At 38.4% G+C, this 17948-nt stretch overlaps 1 protein-coding gene across 3 annotated transcripts; it reads right to left on the bottom strand.

Moving 5' to 3' along the window:
* Nucleotides 1-244: 244 nt before the first annotated feature.
* LOC132354080 (zinc finger protein 677-like) lies at nucleotides 245-16635 on the bottom strand. Of its 3 annotated transcripts, none has more exons than XM_059905693.1 (4): nucleotides 16601-16635; nucleotides 13422-13548; nucleotides 6616-6759; nucleotides 245-711 (listed from the first exon to the last, which is right to left on the bottom strand). In XM_059905693.1, exons 1-4 carry the CDS (start codon nucleotides 16619-16621, stop codon nucleotides 701-703), a joined length of 303 nt encoding a protein of 100 aa, XP_059761676.1. In that variant the 5' UTR covers nucleotides 16622-16635; the 3' UTR covers nucleotides 245-700. The 3 variants fall into 3 exon arrangements, with proteins under 3 accessions (XP_059761676.1, XP_059761675.1, XP_059761674.1); XM_059905692.1 differs by having other exon boundaries at nucleotides 245-723; XM_059905691.1 differs by lacking the exon at nucleotides 245-711 and having other exon boundaries at nucleotides 3904-6759.
* Between the last annotated feature and the right edge of the window lie 1313 nt (nucleotides 16636-17948).

Genomic DNA, 17948 nt, shown 5'->3' on the forward strand with positions numbered 1-17948 from the left:
GAATTGATGGTTTTCTATAGTGGTATGCTTTGATCCCATTTTATTTTTTTGTGTACCTACTGTAGGTTTTTGCTTTGTGGTTACTACGAGGCTTACATAAACCATCTCAGAAATAAAAGCCTATTTTAAACTGATAACAACTTTTATTGCATTAGAAAAACTTTAACCTTTAATTCCCTGTCACATTTTACGTTTTTGCTGTCACAATTTAACTTTTTTTATATTAACAAATATTGGAGTTATTTTTTAATACTTTTTCCTTTTAACTTTTATACTTGAGCTAAGTGGTTAACATACCACTCTATTAGAGTATTCTGAATTTAACTATATACTTCACTTCACCAGTGTGTTTTCTATCTTGGTGTTACTAATTGGCTTTCTTCAGTTTGAATTTCAATGTCCAGGGATCCTCAAAATAGCTTCCCTTAAGTTTTTTTCTTGTGACTGAGCCATGCTTTCATGTTTCTTTGCATTCCTCATTAACTTTTGTTGAAAACTGGCATTTTAAATATTATAATGTGGAATTCTGTAAATCAGATTTTCCATTACCTTTATGGTTTGTTTTTGCTGCCTGTTGTGGGTTGTAATTTGTTTAGTGACTTTTCCAAACTAAGTTTGTAAAGACTGTCTTCATTATCATGTGTGGTCAATGTAGTCTCTCTTCCATTAGCTTAGTAATCATATTGTGGTTTGAGAGATTTCATTCAATGCCTGGAGAAGAAACTTTAAAAAGGAGAGAGGGAGAGAGGACAGGAAGAAGGAAGGAAGGAAAGGAGGGAGGGAGGGGGGGAGAGAAGAAATTACTCTTTCAGTATTTGCAGATTGGCTCTTAGTTTTGACGCTCCTTCAATACCTAACCAGGCCATTTACCACTCTGCTTTCACCTTTACTTTCTGTGCAGCACCAGAGAAGATAGCTTATGGTTTTCTCAGGTACTTTATTTCTCAGTATACGTGGGTTATCCGAGAAGCCCTTATTCCACACACATCTTTTTTTTCTCAGCCTCCCCCCATGCTTTTGGTCTTTCCATTGCTTATTCCATTATTCCTTGCCTTAGTCTGCTGTGGCCAATACTTTGCTTTTAAGTGCTGTATGATTCTCACTGAAGTCTGCCAATGAGATAAACCTGTATGGAATTTGGAAGGCAGAAGTGGAGCAGAAAATGTTAATCTCAGGAGAACTCAGTGACTAGATAAAAACTTTGCAAACCTCCCCACCATCCCTAACTACACATTTAAGGCAGCCAGAAGCAGTAAATTCTCAGACATAACCATAAACTTTGGCCTCTCCACCCACCCTGGAGTTTCAGGATGTAGTTGCCAGCAACTCTATGATCCAGCAGTCTTTCATACATGTCACGATTCAAACTCATTTTAAATTCTAGCCCTAATTTATAAATGCTTCTTACTCTCAAGTAATTGTATGTACATGTCTTCCTAACCAAACACAGGTTACAATCCCCGAGAATACTATTTTTTGTTTTCAAAGTCTAGAAATCTCAACCAGCATCACTGTACTGGTTCTGTAGTCCATTGGTCCTCCCACAGTTTCATCCCAACATAAGAATGATTGATGAAATTTTAAAGGCTAGTAAAGGAATTTTGATGCTTAAAAATATTGAACAGATGGGACAAGTGGATATCTACATGCAAAAGAATAAAGTTGAATCCCTACCTCACATCCTATACAAAAGTTAATTCAAAAGAGATCAAAGAACTTAATGTAAGAACTATAACTATAAAATACCTTGAAGAAAACATAGGTATAACTCTTCCAGACACTGGGTTATACAATGTTTTCTTAGATATAACACACCAAAAACACAAGCAACCACTCCCCAAAATAAAGTTTCATCAAAATTTAAACCTTGTGTGTCAAGGAACACTATCAAGAATGTAAAAAGACAATCACAAAAGAGGAAGCAATATTTGCCAATAATATACCTAATAAGGGGATTATATCTAGCATATATAAAGAATTCTTAAAACAATGTAAAAGAGACAAATAACCCAAGTAAAAAATATGCATAGCATTTGAATACATATTGCTCAAAACAAGATATACCAATGGCCAACAAACACGTGAAAATATGCTCAAGATCATTAGCCATTAGAAAACGTAAATAAAAACCACAATGAGACACTTTACACCTGCTGGGATAGAAAATAACAACTGTTGATGAAGAAGTGGAGAAATTAATCCTCATACATCGCTGGTAGGAATATAAAATGGTGCAGCCGCTTTAGAAAAGCTTGGCAGTTCCTCACAAGATAGGTGAGTTATTCTTAAGACACAGTAATTCTACCCCTATACATATACCCAAGAGAACTGAAAATATATGTCCAAAAAAATTGTAAATGAACGTTCACAAAAGCATTATTTAAATAGCCAAGGAATGGAAGGAGTTCAAAGGATTTTATACAATGAAGTATTATTCAGCCACAAAAAGAAATCAAGTAATGATACATGTTACAACATGGATAAGTCTGGAAAATTTTTTCTAAAAGAAAATATTTTCAGTGAAAGAAGGTAGAGACAGAGGCCACATACAGATTTCACTTATATGAAATATCCAGGATAAGAACATACATAGGGACAGAAATTACATTAGTAGTTTCCAACGAGTGGGAGTGAGGAGTGCTAAAGGGTATGGGGTTTCTTTGGAGGGGGTGATGAAAATGTCCTGGAATTAGTGCTGATGGTTTTACAAAATTGTGAATACACAAAACCCACTTAATTGTACACTGTCAAGGGGTCAATTTCATGTCATGTGAATTACATATAAATAAAATGAACCAAAAATCTAATATTTACATTGAATTCAGAAAAATGTTCTGATCTACTGACTCTGGTCTGCAACACCTTGGAGATACAGGGCTTAGTATTCACTGCAACAACAGAATCAAGTGACGACGGTAGTAATAATAATGGCAAGAAGGGAAATAATTTGAGATAATTTTAAGGTAAAATAAGCATATTTTTAACCAAAATTCCAGTACGACTTCTAGGATAGCAATAGGTCTCCTGCCTCCAAATTACAAGATTTCAATTCATCATCCTGTATCATTCCAGTTCTTTCACTGCACTAAAGACATAAAAGACCCTCTTTCTTCACATTCATAGATCACCTACTTTGTACCTAACATTGTTATATGAGCACTATCTTGCGTTGTGAAAGTTTCAAAATAACTACTTTGTCGGACTTCCCTGGTGGCACGGTGGTTAAGAATCCGCCTGCCAATGCAGGGGACATGGGTTAGATTCCTGATCCGGGAAGACCCCACATGCTGCAGAGCAACTAAGCCCATGCACCGCAACTACTGAGCCTGCATTCTAGAGCCCGTGTGTCACAACTACTTAAGCCTGTGCACCTAGAACCTGTGCTCCACAAGAAAAGCCACCACAACGAGAAGCCCGCACACAGCAACAAAGAGTAGCCCCCCGCTTGCTGCAACTAGAGAAAGCCTGTGCGCAGCAACGAAGACCCAACACAGCCAAAAATAAAAGTAATTAATTAATTAATTTTAAAAAACCACTTTGTCTATGTATCCTCCAAATGTTTTACTGACTATAGAGGTGAAATGTAAACTAGATATATAAATTAATTTAAAAGGTGTGAGTAAAAAAGTGGTAAGGAAAAATTTTATAAGAACGTAAAAGTAAATTTTAACACAGTTGAAAAAGAACTATGAACCATAAGCCTTATTACCATAATCTCAAATTGAGATTTTTATAGCTTTTGAAAACTTACTCTCCTAATAAAATTATTAAATCATATTTATTGTCTGATAAACATTTCTACACATTACTTTCATGAAACTACCATAAAAATACCACAGGCAGTTTACCTAAACAGTATTTCACAGACATTTTCAACAATCATATTGTATAAAGGATCCTATATGTGCAACAGAAAAGAATGTGTACACAGTTATTAACATGAGGAAAATTGTGGTCTTTCCCAACCAAGGAGTAAGAAACTTCAAGAGTAAACATTCAGTGTTGTATTAGTCTTGAATTCATTTTTTATTATTTGACTACTAACAGCTTTTAAGTCCCCCACCCCTCTTCCCATTCTACCTAACTTAGGCAAGATGATTAGAAAGCCTGGGTCTCCTTTCTTTGGCACTGGTGGAAAGTTTAAACCACATTCAGATACCCTCTCTTCAGCCCCACCCATATCAACATAAAAACCCCATACCAACAAAACTGAAGAAGAGAGCCCATAATACATTAATCATGATGACTTAGATCATAGTTTTACATCTATTATGTGCCACTCAAGCCCTCATTCAAATGTATACTGTAGTGTCTCATAAATTCAGTGTTCTCGCTCTTTCAGGAAACTTTGAACATGAGCCTCACCCAAGGAAGGATGTTCTTCCATCTGATTAAATCCTTCCCAGAGACCTTCATGGTGACATACGAAACAACAGTAATGAAGGCATAAAATAAACAGATTTCAAAACTCAGGTTGAAAGCCATCAAAAAGTAAAGTAGCCTTTTCAAGAAATCTCAAATAAACACTTACTAAATTAAGATCACAGAACTTTTCCACAGGTATCCTTGTAACTTTGACAGCCATTACAGGCTTTATGATTTTGATTTTTCATTACTAAGCAGAATTTAATGTGAATAACCTCTGATAAGAACTTAGTTTCCTCTAGTATGAATTTGATGTGCAGCCTGTTGTGAGAAAATGGTGAAACAGTTTATCATATTCATTACTTCTAAGATTTTTCTACAATATAAATTCTGTGGTGAATCCTAAGGTTAGACCGTATGTTTTCTCTCTGATGTGAATCGTCTCATGACCCCAAAAGTGTGAACATTTGATAAAAGCTTAACTCATTCATTACATTTATAAAGTTTCTCTCCAGGAGGAATTCTAACATTACATAAGGCTTGATCTTTGGATAAAAGCCCTGCCATACCCATTACATTTATGTGCTTTCTTTCAAAGATGTATATTCTGTTGTCTAGTTAAGTGTGAGCCCTACTTAGAGGCTTTGCCAAATACATGACTTTTATATGGTTTCTATTCAGTGTGGACTCTTTGATGTCGAGTAAGGCTTGAACATGCATAAAAGGTTTTGCCGCACACATTACATTTGTGAGGTTTCTCTCCACTATGAATTATCTGATGATCTCCAATGCATGATCTTTGGATAAAAGCACTACTACATATATCAGGTTTACAAAGTTTCTTTTCAGTATGCATTTTCTGATGTCTAGTAAGGTTTGCAAATTGGCTAAATGCCTTGCCGCACTCATTACATCTGTAAGGCTTCTCCCCTGTATGGATTCTTTGATGTCGGCTAAGGCCTGAACACACATTAAAGGCTTTGCCACACTCATTACATTTGTAAGGCTTCTCTCCAGTATGAATTATCTGATGTATGACAAGGTTAGAGGACTGGTTAAAGGCTTTGCCACATTCCTTACATTTGTAAGGCTTTTCTCCACTATGGATTCTCTTATGTTGAGTAAGGCTTGAACGCTCCATAAAGGCTTTGCCACACTCATTACATTTGTAAGGTTTCTCTCCTGTATGAATTCTCTGGTGAATTACAAGATTTGAATGTTGACTACAGACCTTGCCACATACACTACATTTATATGGTTTCTCTCCCGTATGGATTCTCTGGTGTCTAGTGAGGTGTGAGACTCGGTTAAAGGATTTGTCACACTCATTACATTTGTAAGGTCTCTGCCCCGAATGAATTCTCTGATGATTAGTGAGATTCGAGCTTCCTCTAAAAGCCTTCCCACATTCGTTACATTTATAAGGTTTCTCTCCAGTATGGATTCTCTTATGTTGAGTTAGGCTTGAATGCCCAGAAAAAGCTTTGCCACACTCACTACATTTGTAAGGTTTCTCTCCAGTATGAATTTTCTGATGACTTGCAAGATTTGAATTCTGACTACAGCTCTTGCCACATATATTACATTTATAGGGTTTCTCTCTGGTATGGATTCTCCGATGTCTAGCAAGGTTTGCAAATTGGATAAAGGCTTTATCACACTCATTACATTTGTAAGGTCTCTGCCCAGAATGAATTCTCTGATGACTAGTGAGGTTTGAGCCTTCTCTAAAAGCTTTCCCACAGTCATTACATTTGTAAGGCTTTTCAGTAATATGTGCTCTCTGATGTTGTGTAAGTAATGAAGGATGTACAAAAATTTTCCCAGATTTATTACAAATGTTGATGCTGACACTAGGAAGAATTCTTTGAAGTGGTGGAGCAGAACAACTATTGTTGATCAACTTCTCAACTTGGTTGCATTTATAAACTTTCTCTTTGGTTTGAAACTTCTGAAGTTCAGCCAGATGAGACTGAAACCTTAATCCAACTTCATTCTCAAAACATGTTATATATGTGTTTTCTGCATAGGTTATGTTATTTTTTAGTTTTAACAAATACCTTATATATGACTTCTCATGTTTATAATATTGAGAAGTACTTTTTCTTACAGATACACTCTGCTTTAGAGGGAAATCATTCCAGGATTTGTTCTGTTGCTGATCTCTTCTACTAGTGAGATTTTTGTTATAGGTTGTAATAACTCCTTTGTAATTTGTTTCATCATATCCACAATGACCTTCAAACTCACGCATATTTTGCTGGACTTCCCTGAAATCAAAATCCTTGATGTCATTTCTTTTGTGTCTTCCCAACATCAATGTTGGGAATAATTCTCCTTTGTTAATATCCTCTTTTGGTGACAATTCCTTGATCACACATCGAGTAGCGATATCTGAAAGATATAAACAACCATAGGTTTCCTATTAACTAGAGTTGTAAAATAAATATTTTATACTGAAAACATCGTATTAGACCAAAAGTAATACTTATAGTTATAAAACTCCTCAACCATAGTATGCAAATATTAGGAATACAAAGAGAATAGGATTCCTCAATAAAGAAAGGGTGATTACAGGGACTTCCCTGGTGGTCCAGCGGTTAAGACTCCGTGCTCCCAATGCAGGGCCCAGGTTCGATCCCGGGTCAGGGAACTAGATCCCGCATGCTACAACTAAAAAAAGATCCTGAATACCACAACTAAAGATCCCACATGCCACAACTAAAGATTCCACATGCCGCAACTAAAGATCTCACAGGCCGCAACTAAAGATCCCACACACCACAACTAACACCTAGTGCAGCCCAATAAATAAATAAATATTTTTTTCAAAAAAGGGTGATTACAGGTAGACAAAATCATTTGTAGGAAAGCCTAGTTAAAACACCCTGGGATCAAACCACTCACAGTATGAAAATTTACATAGGCCCTGAAACAGGTGATATCCTTCTGTTATCACCTCAAAGTACACACCAACTGTCAGTAGACACATGGGTGTCTCATATTTGAAGAAAAGCAATATTATATTAACATTTACTGTATAATAATTGTACCCAAATAAATGTTAAAGCAGACATTATATACTATAATGGTAAATAATCTCTAACAAACTTATTTAAGTTTGTTAGATAAGTGGCTATTCACAAGTACAAAATAAAAATAGCACTGGGAAAATAAAAAAGAACTTGATAGAAAATCATTGTAAGAATAACATAATATTGTTCTGAATTCCTATAATAAAACTATCTATACTCATGCAGAATAGGCATTTTGAAAAATCAACCACTCATGTATGACAGTCACAATACATAAAAGATACTGAAAACCCATTATCTATAAATCATAATTTTAAAAAATCAAACATTTTAGAAACCCATGATAAATCCAGAAGATAAATAATAAGTAAATACAATTATAAAACAATGTAATCTGGTATTCTAAATACTTCTTCCTTCAGTACAAAGAAGGGACTTCTGTTCTAGAGGAGTACATAATATGAGAACTGGAAAATATGTTAAGAACCACTGACTTTTGAAATATCCAGTTCAGCTAAATACATAATATTTTAAAGGCTAAGAATTGGGGAAGTAATCAGAAATAAGAATTATGATTTCATGCCTGCAGTTAAATAACAGTCAATAAAAAACAGCAATTTCCTAACTATGGAGAAACCTTTAAGTATGCAATGCTGCAGTCACAAAATATGTGTACTACAGAGTATGTGCTCTGAAAATGTGTTAACTAAGGTCAGAGACAACACTGATATGGAATAAATTACAAAATGAATACAGACAAAATATAATGCAAGCAAAGGTAAATCTCATAGTTTTAAACATAAGAGAAAGTTTAAAAATCTTAGGAAATAAAGCTACATTTTCATTCCTTACTACATACCATGCGATGTTCTAAGGCCTCTAAAGTCATTAACTTATTTAATTATTCTTGAGGTAAATTATCATAATTTTTCAGATTAAAAAAACAATGGCCCGTGGGGTTTATATAGCCAATAACAATTTACACAGAAAGTAAACTTGAGAGCCAAGATTCGAACCTGGGCTGCAGGCTCACATCACACGCTCTTAGGCACTAAACACCACTGCCCACTCAGGAAGTAAGCACAAAGGTCACAGCAAATCCCAGCAGCATAGAGAAATGCTTCAAGAAAATCACAGGAAGGCAGCTGTGTTACTAAGAGTGCTACTGAACTCTCTCTCCTGGGTAACGGCATCTGAGCCATCACTTGCTGAACATGTTGGTTTAGACAGCTAGTAGACCATGGTGTTGTCCTGATCAAGCTGTCCTCTGGAAAAGCAGAGATCTTTATACAGGGTGGGGGAAGAGGTAAGGGGAGGGAGTTCTGAAGCAACTTGGACGTTCAGCGGCTAAAATCAATATGCTAAGGAGGTAACAGTATGCTTCATCCAGATCAATAAACAATCTGAGGAAAGGTGGAAGAACAGAGCTTGTGCTTACAACTGTGCTGGGACAGTGCAAAAAAGAATACACTGACCCATTCTGTGGGAAATATACTATGGGTGTGGGGGGAATAATGGAAGAGATTAAAGAGGGAGTCAGTGTGATACAGTGGGACATTTACCACTACTCTGCTATTTGCCCTGAAATGTACCAAAATGAACATCCTTGGATTCCTATTTATAGGCATATATTCAAGAGTCTTGAATATTCCATGAGATGTGGACCAAAATGTTAATAGGTATTAAAAGCAAAATTCTAGAAATGGCCATCAAAAGGAGAATGAATAAATCCACTTTGTACATACACGTGCAGATGCAATGAAACTGTCAAGAATCCAGCAACTGGGCTTCCCTGGTGGCACAGTGGTTAAGAATCCGCCTGCCAGTGCAGGGGACACAGGTTCGAGCCCTGGTCTGGGAAGATCCCACATGCCACGGAGCAGCTAAGCCCGTGTGCCACAACTGCTGAGCCTGCGCTCTAGAGCCTGTGAGCCACAACTACTGAGCCCACGTGCCACAACTACTGAAGCCCGTGCACCTAGAGCCCGTGCTCCACAACAAAAGAAGCCACCACAATGAGAAGCCCACACACCGCAACAAAGAGTAGCCCCCGCTCGCCACAACTAGAGAAAGCCACACAGCAATGAAGACCCAATGCAGCCAAAAATAAATAAATAAATTAAACAACAAAAAAAAGAATCCATCAGTGGAGGGTAACCATGAGTGCAAGGTGAGGACAAAGAGTTGAAGGGAAACAAAGTTAGCAGCAGGCTTTTGCCAAGGTTTGAACTTTAGGGAAGATGTGATTATTTTAGCTAAAAAGAAATAACATACAAACCAAATTATTAATTACATAACATATTTTCTAAATAGAAATTCACCAATTTTGGCATGTTAACCTTTTTGAGGCTGTGTCCTTATATTTGTTACATAAAGGTAATAGTGTTTATTTTGCTAGCCTCCTCTAATTATCTGAAATCATATATTTGGATCTCTTAATACAATCACAAACATAAGAGACATGAGATGAGGAATGCTCTTAGTATACATAGCAGTGGATATATAGTTATTATGAATCAATGGAAATTAACATGTACTTATCCAAAATTAATAAATTCGGACTTCATAATGATCATCAGAACATAAGCAACCTCAAGGGGAAAACAACTCAATGACTCATAGTGGGGAATGGATTGTACTGATTCTACTGAAGGGCAGTTGTTAGTAGCAGGAGGTTGTAGAAACAACTTTTGGCAGTGCCATGGAAGAGGTCGACGTGGGAAGAGGTGGTCAGTAACATAAGCAGTTGACTGTAGCCAGAGAACAGGAGAGCACTGGGATGTGGGTGAACAAGGACCAGGTGAACTTGTTATGGAATCCAGTTTAAAACATGAGGATCAAAATAGCCATCAAGTGTTAACTGAAGAATGTAATTTCCAAAACATTAGAAATTTTGGGGAAAACATAAGTGTTACAAGCAATAGTGGCGAGGACGTACATGGAGCGGAAGAGATTGGCTAAGTTCCCAATAAAATACAATGAGATATTTAAATATTAGTTTAATATACCAAGATGTACAAAATCAATCTAGACAGGGAGATTCATTATTAGAATAAAGCATTTGAACCAAAATATAAAAAGTCAGTAAGATTCAAATAAAATCCAAGAAGTTGTATTTAGAAAACTTAAGGTATACTACAGAAAAAGAAAAGAAAAGCTTAATATACCCTATACAAGTTATGGAAAATCAATTTAATGGTATTTCTGGGATGAACACAGTAACTTAATAAAAAAAAGTATATTCTCAAAATATGCAATAGGCCCAGTTTTAAAAACCCAATCAATTTGAGAAAAAAAGGTACTTTAATAGCAGATACTACATCAGGTGAAAGAAAAATAAAGGGACTAAGATAATTTTTTCACAAAATTCAGTAGTGAATAAATTTGGGGGAAACTGCTGCTGAGCCATAACCTTCAACGCTCAAAAAGGAAATGTTGTAAAATATATTAAAAATATTTATTACTCCATCCAACAGCCCCATGAATTGCAGATATAAAACAGAATCCTGAGTGTCGTCAAAAATATGTAATTAGGGGCTTCCCTGGTGGCGCAGTGGTTGAGAATCTGCCTGCCAATGCAGGGGACACGGGCTCGAGCCCTGGTCTGGGAAGATCCCACATGCCGCGGAGCAACTAGGCCCGTGAGCCACAACTACTGAGCCTGTGCGTCTGAAGCCTGTGCTCCGCAACAAGAGAGGCCGCGATAGTGAGAGGCCCGCGCACCGCGATGAAGAGTGGCCCCCGCTTGCCACAACTAGAGAAAGCCCTCGCACAGAAACGAAGACCCAACACAGCCATAAATAAATAAATAAATAAATAATAAATAAATAAAATAAAATTAAAAAAAAAAAATATATGTAATTAATGATTAAATAAATCTTTTAAAGTTCATTCATAGAACATGGAAATGTGCATAATGAAAACGGCAGTGGCTTAAACATAACAAATTAGGGTAGACTTAAAAAATGGGGGCATCATTTACCTTCCTAAGTTCCGTCAATATGATGCATCACAATCATATTTGTTTGAAGGAGACTGAACAATGGTGCATGCATGGGATGAACAATTTGGCATGAAGAATAGTTTGACCAATGCCTCACAGATACACAGCTGTGACAACGTTCTCTCTGGGATATATGTGTATGCCTGTGATTGCTGGTTCAAAGGGAATGGTCACTAGCTATTTGATCAACAATGCCACGCTCTCCTTCAAAGACAGTGTAACACTCCACAAAGAGCAGAAAGACAACTACAACCACTTACTGGTCAGACTCTCCTGATACTTTCTATCTCAGCATCCTAGGACTTGGGATCACTCAGTCGCTTAAATGGGCACTTCTGTAAGTAGCGGGATGGTACTGTAGTATATTAATCAGGGTGTTCTTCAAAATTTTTCTGTTACAAAGTAAACTCCCTCCATAGGTAAGTTCACCAGTTGTCCATCATCCAAAGTGAGTTATCACAGCAAAAAAAGAGGATGATATTCCAATTTCAGAAAAGCAAAATTACACAAACTTAGGAGAATATGAGATCTGGAAGAGCCAAGCTTTGTCCACATTCCCAGACTAGGTAGAGCATTAGAAGGAGGAAAAGACAAGATATGGAAGTAAAGGAAGGAGGTCAGCTTTTGCAGGGTCCTTTAAAAGGAGCTGTGTGCTCTGCCCACAGACCCCAGGCTGAGTGCCTGAAAGAGAGAGATGCTTCCCATGTGGGACTGGGTTTCAAAGAGACAATCTCTGTGTCCACTGTCTTCACAGTACTGCTGAGTAACAATCTCAGAAGATCCGCCCCACCTGTTATACACTCCTGACATGTGGCAAAAGCACGCCTAAGGAAATGGCTGTGCAGCCTGATGAAGCAGAGAGGCCCTGAGACAGTCCCGTGCAGTTGCTCGGGGACCCAAATACAACGGAAGGGAAGCCGATGTTTCTCCATCTCCTAAGAAGGTCTCCCAAATACGGGAACTGAGGATGGAGACCTGGTCAGGCCCTGGAGCCAGGACTACAGAGGAACTGAAGGATCAGTTGGAATCAGATGGAATTGAGTACAAAAGGAGAGACCAAAGGGGAAAGAGGGTCCCTCTGAAACAGCCCTCCTCCTCCCTCTCAAAGCCAAGGGACCAAAAAGGTCACAGGAGCCAGATAATACAGTGTTGTAGGGCGTGAAAAAGACTTTGCCTTTGTCTCTGCAACAGCTGAAACACCACTGGAAGGTTGGAGGATAACTTTTTGCATGTCTGCAGAACAGAGTAATAGGAGGAGATTTCCTTTGACTGCTCACAAGTACTTTTCTTTTCCCACAGACCTCTCTTATTTGGGGAAAGCTTCTCAAATAACATTTGATGAAGTAGCTTCCTCTCTGACCATCTGAGCTCTTAGCTGTGTTCACATCTTTGAAACGTTCCCCCCATCTGGTTTTTTTCACTATTTTTACCTCACCCTCCACAGCCCAGGGCTCTCTTTCCCTTGCTTCAAAATGGAAAAAAATATTAAGATCAGAAAGACAGATGCCTGCTTATAAGAAAAGAGAAACATGATGTGCTGGGGCTTTTCCAGAATATAAACCCAGCCCTTTGTTCACCTAAAATGAGAGAATATTACAGGTGGACCTACAAAAATATTTCACTAACTTGTCCACCGACTGCCTTCTTCTGAATGCTTAAAGAATATTTTACATATAGACATCTAGCTCTCTTCCAAGAATTACTGAATCAAAAGTACAGGGGTAAAACCAGGGAATCAGATATTTTTTATTTTACTACAAGGTTTTGTAATTATTCAGGTTGTGGAAGCATCACTAATCTAGTGTAAAGTGGGCAGATCATCTGAAGAAGGGGGAAGGTTAAAGTCCAGATCCCACATCATGAAGCTTTTCATGTCTGAATCAACACAGCTTCAAATCTCCCTGAAAAACAAGGATCTAAAACGCAATCAGCAAAGCAGGGCTCCCCAGAGACTCTCAAGGGGAAAATGTAATGATATACAGGGCAGATCCCAACTTCTAGAGGGAAGTTATCCTCACCCAGGGAGAGCAGGTTCCTGCAGGTCTCCACCATCACGTCCCTGTACAAGGCCCTCTGAGCAGGGTCCAGGCATTCCCACTCCTCCTGAGAGAACTCAATGGCCACATCCCTGAAGGTCAACAGTGCCTGAAATAAAAAACATGTTTCACTAAGAGACCATGGGGAGAGTTCTTGTCTTCACACAAAATGATAGGAGAGAGGTGTAAGGATTGATTTGGTTGGAGAGAGTATTTTGACAGATCAGTGTAAGATAATTTTGAGCAAGTCATATATCCCTAATTCTGTGCTATTACACTTTTCAACCACAGAGCATAAAATTCACAAAATCACTATGCATTTCACATTTCGTGGACAGTAAAAGAAATCTACAGATAAAAAATTCATCATCACAAGGTGGTCTATATAGAAGTGCTAGGTAGTACATTCTACACACCGATGATACTTAATTTCTTTGATGAGCTGGCATGTAAGTGGTGTCTTTAGGGATTACAAAGTTCACAGTAGCTTTAAAGAAAGTTTAGAATCTAAAAATTGTGATGATGGTTATAATAGCAAAGACAAAAAGGTTTTCAACATTTACCATGTACTAAGCATTACTCTAATTGTGTATCATTTTGTGTAGTAACATTAGAGAAATATCTGTTCCCACCTTGTCGAGGAGACATCTGTGTCACAGAGACTCTAAGAAACTCACCTCAGGTCACACTGCTAAGAAATGGCAGAGACAGCTCCTGAACTAGGTGGTCCAAATTTAGAACTGAATCTAAAGAATCAGAGTTAAGTAACAGATGCAGCATTAAAAGTGCACTGATAGTGGGTTTCCAAAACGAGAAAACTTGAAGGAAGTTCAAAGCTAACAACATGAAACTGCATAAAAGATCATTATAGGACTTCCCTGGTGGCACAGTGGTTAGGAGTCTGCCTGCCAGTGCAGGGGACACGGGTTTGGGCCCTGGTCCGGGAGGATCCCATGTGCTGCAGAGCAACTAAGCCCCGTGCACCGCAACTACTGAGCCTGCACTCTAGAGCCCACGAGCTACAGCTACTGAGCCCGTGTGCCACAACTACTGAAGCCTGCATGCCTAGAGCCCGTGCTCCACAACAGGAGAGACCACCACAGTGAGAGGCCGGCGCACTGCAGCGAGGAGTGGTCCCCGCTCGCCACAACTAGGGAGAGCCCGCGCGCAGCAACAAAGACCCAACGCAGACAAAAATAAATAAATAAATTTATATTTTAAAAAAAGAGTATTATATACGTACACACGTGTGCACATAATGTATTTCTCTCCTTACTACTATTAACTCAGTAATGCAATAGTGTAGAAAAAAATCTAAGGCCATGGAAAATATTTAAGAACAATTTTCAAAGGTAAAAATAAATATAAAAGTTACTCATGAAATGATGATGTGTCTTTTATACACACCGTAGGTTTCTGCTTGCATACACACATGCACACATAAACATACTTTCGATAAAAGCAATCTTCTGTGAATGACAGATCTTTTTGAATAAGTTTTTTTAATCTATCAATTTTTTACTCGTGTATTTTAGCATTCTTGGTAAAACAAACACTTATAAATTGTACTTAATTCTAATTAGGTTGTTGTCAACATTATTCTATATTTTCCTAGTGTAAAAAAACTACAGAAATTTTTTAAAATATAGAAAGTTTTACCTTCAATCTCCACTAAATATTTATTGTACATATATGTACAAGAAATATAAAAAGTTCTATTCATTTAAATTTTGATATTTGGCCATTAACATAAGCCAAATAAACTTTATGCAATAATAAAACAATGACTGAAGAGTAGAAAATTTATTAACACTATAGTTTAACAGATTAAAACAGAAGAAAAGATTTATAAAGGCAAATTTTTGAAGAACTTTTTGGATAATTAAAAATCATGCCAAATAGGAACTTAAAAGTTATTAAGCAAGAGAATTCCAGCAAACACCATGATCAGTAGTATGTAACAGAAGAAGCATTTCCACTGACGATGAGGATGATGCAAGGGATATTATGGCCAGGGCTCCTGCCATTCACCATTGCATATTATTCCTGAATTGGGACCAGCAGAAGAGGGAAAAGAAGGAAACATAAAAATAGAGTCAAAGAGTTGGAAATGTTATTATTCATATGACACGATGGCAACCTAGAAAAAGGTGTTTTAACTATGAGAAGTAATAACAACATACTGAAAATAATTTTTCTTCTTTAGTAACGGTAATTTAAAGCAATACAAATGACATGAGAAATAGCCTGCATTTCCATTAGCAAATATACCACGACATCTATTTACAATACATTTCTAGACCTAGAAGAAACTATAAAACTTTACTGAAGGACATAAAGTCTGAAAATCACAATTCTTACTTGGAAGATGTGGTGACATAAAGACCTCAGTGATTGCAAATTCAGAGCAATTCAAACTCAAAAGAAACATGGATTTTTCAAACAAAAGTCTGCTGTATCTAGGAGACTCAACATAATTTCGAATTAAAAAAAAGAAAAAAACTAAATAGAGGGACCTGCCAAATTTCAAATGAAGCTATTACTGCATATACTACCTGAAACTTTAAAATAAATGAAATAAAATAGCTACAAGATATCCAAAGAATCTCAGCTAAAGAGAGACAGACATTATTCTGAACAATAAAATATTAGGACTAAATGTAACGTAATATTTTTTGTAATCGTGCAACAGGTGAGGTATTCCAAAGCAAGATCAAAAATCAGAGGGCATAAAGGAAAGATTTAGGTTTCAACGCTGTGTACTAAAGAATTTGGCAGGGCTTGGTCCCCGGTTTCCAGAAGTTAACATTTTAACTCTTGCAATTTCCTTAGTGGTTGCAGTGTCTTTATTACTCATGGTGGGCCCTGATAATTTATGCTAAAAAGATGACTTATGGTGGGTCCCTAGTTTGACAATGGGATGACTCAGGCTGGAAGGCTGGTCATTTCACAAAGACCAACCAAGTGACTAGCGGTTTGAGCCAGGTGATATTAGCCCAACCTCTGAGGAGGGGAGAATCCTGGAGATTCTTATCCATCATGCCTATGTAGTAAAACCCCAATAAAAATAGAGACCTCCGAACCGCAGGTGTGGAGGACAGGAGGCTGTGGGGCTGCGAAATCCGGCTTTTAAACCAAAAAAAAAAGCGAAACTCTCTCACCCGAACGCGTCTGCCGCTCATTCCGATTCACTTCCGGGTCTGCAGGACCTTGAGCCCGCGTGGGCGGAAGAGGCGGTACAGAGGGCGGTGTGTGGGCTGCACCCAACGAGAGAGGGGATGAGGAGAATGGGCGGGACTAGGCAGGAAGCGCAACAGAGTAGGGGCGGGGTCAGTGCGGGGGCGGGGCCTGGCTTCCCCTCACTCCGCCCCTGGCTGTTTCCGGATCTGTTGCTCCTTCGGTCCAACTGTGTTGTTTTCTCTGTTTTTTGATTCCTTTAAATCTCTTTGATTTCCTCTGGAGCAGAGCTGCTTCCTGCCTGTTCTAAGTTAATGTTTCAAACAATTTAAGGCGAAAGAGAAGAACCGTAAGGGCCACATGTATGGGAAGCTGAGATGTTTTCCTCAACAAGTTGAAGATGGCAAAATTCAAAAGTTTTTTGTGCGAGTGGATGAAGATGTGTGTCTTATAAGCGAGGGAAATTGGAATGTGATCACTCAGGTGATCCGCTGGGAGGAAGCCTAATTGTTCTCTCCAGAGGCCGGCTTACAACAGGGCAGCTGGCTTTTCCCAGAGGCAGTGACTCCAGAAAGTTAGAGAGACCAAGGTGGAATCAACAGTGTCTTTTATAACCTAACCGCAGAAATAACATACTGTTACTTCTGCCAGATTCGGTTGGTTACACAGACTATCTCTGGTAATTTCTGCTGCTGCTGCTGTTCAAGCAACCAATTGTCCTGCTTCTTCAAGGACTGAACAAGTTCCCGAGAAGGAGGATTTTTGTGCGAAAACTGGGAAATTCCTAGGCAAATGGGGAGAGTTGATCACACTAACTGCTTTGCACTCACCTTCCCAACCACCCTCCCCCCTGCTTGCTTTCTCGCCTTCCCTCCTTCTCCTCCTCCTCCTCCTCCCCTTTTCCCCACCTCCACCTCTTGTGTTCTCTCTCCTCCTCTCCTTAAATCCCCCACCTTTGCTTTCTCCCTCCCCTACTCTTCCCACCTCTCCTTTCTCAACTCTTCTACTCTCCCATCTCCACACATTCTGTTTTCTCTTCTCTTTCCTCCTCTCCTTTTCCTATTTCTTTACTTCCAGAAGAGAACAGAGAAGACAGAAAACACATTCTTGGACTGGGTCCTGGTGAGACCATTGGCCAAAGAAATGAAGAGAGTGTGTCACCCTCAAGTGTGTGAAGCTTGTCAGGTAGCATAACAGGAAATAAAAACTGAATCTGAGAAGCATGCCCTGAAGAGCTCTTCCACCAGAGGAAACAAAGACAAACCAGGTGATAGTAGACAGGTCCTTCTCACTTTGGGCTACCCTAGTTCCCCCAAACCCTGTGGTTGGTAC

The sequence above is a fragment of the Balaenoptera ricei genome, chromosome 19, assembly GCF_028023285.1.
Source record: "Balaenoptera ricei isolate mBalRic1 chromosome 19, mBalRic1.hap2, whole genome shotgun sequence".
Taxonomy (NCBI): Eukaryota; Metazoa; Chordata; class Mammalia; order Artiodactyla; family Balaenopteridae; genus Balaenoptera; species Balaenoptera ricei.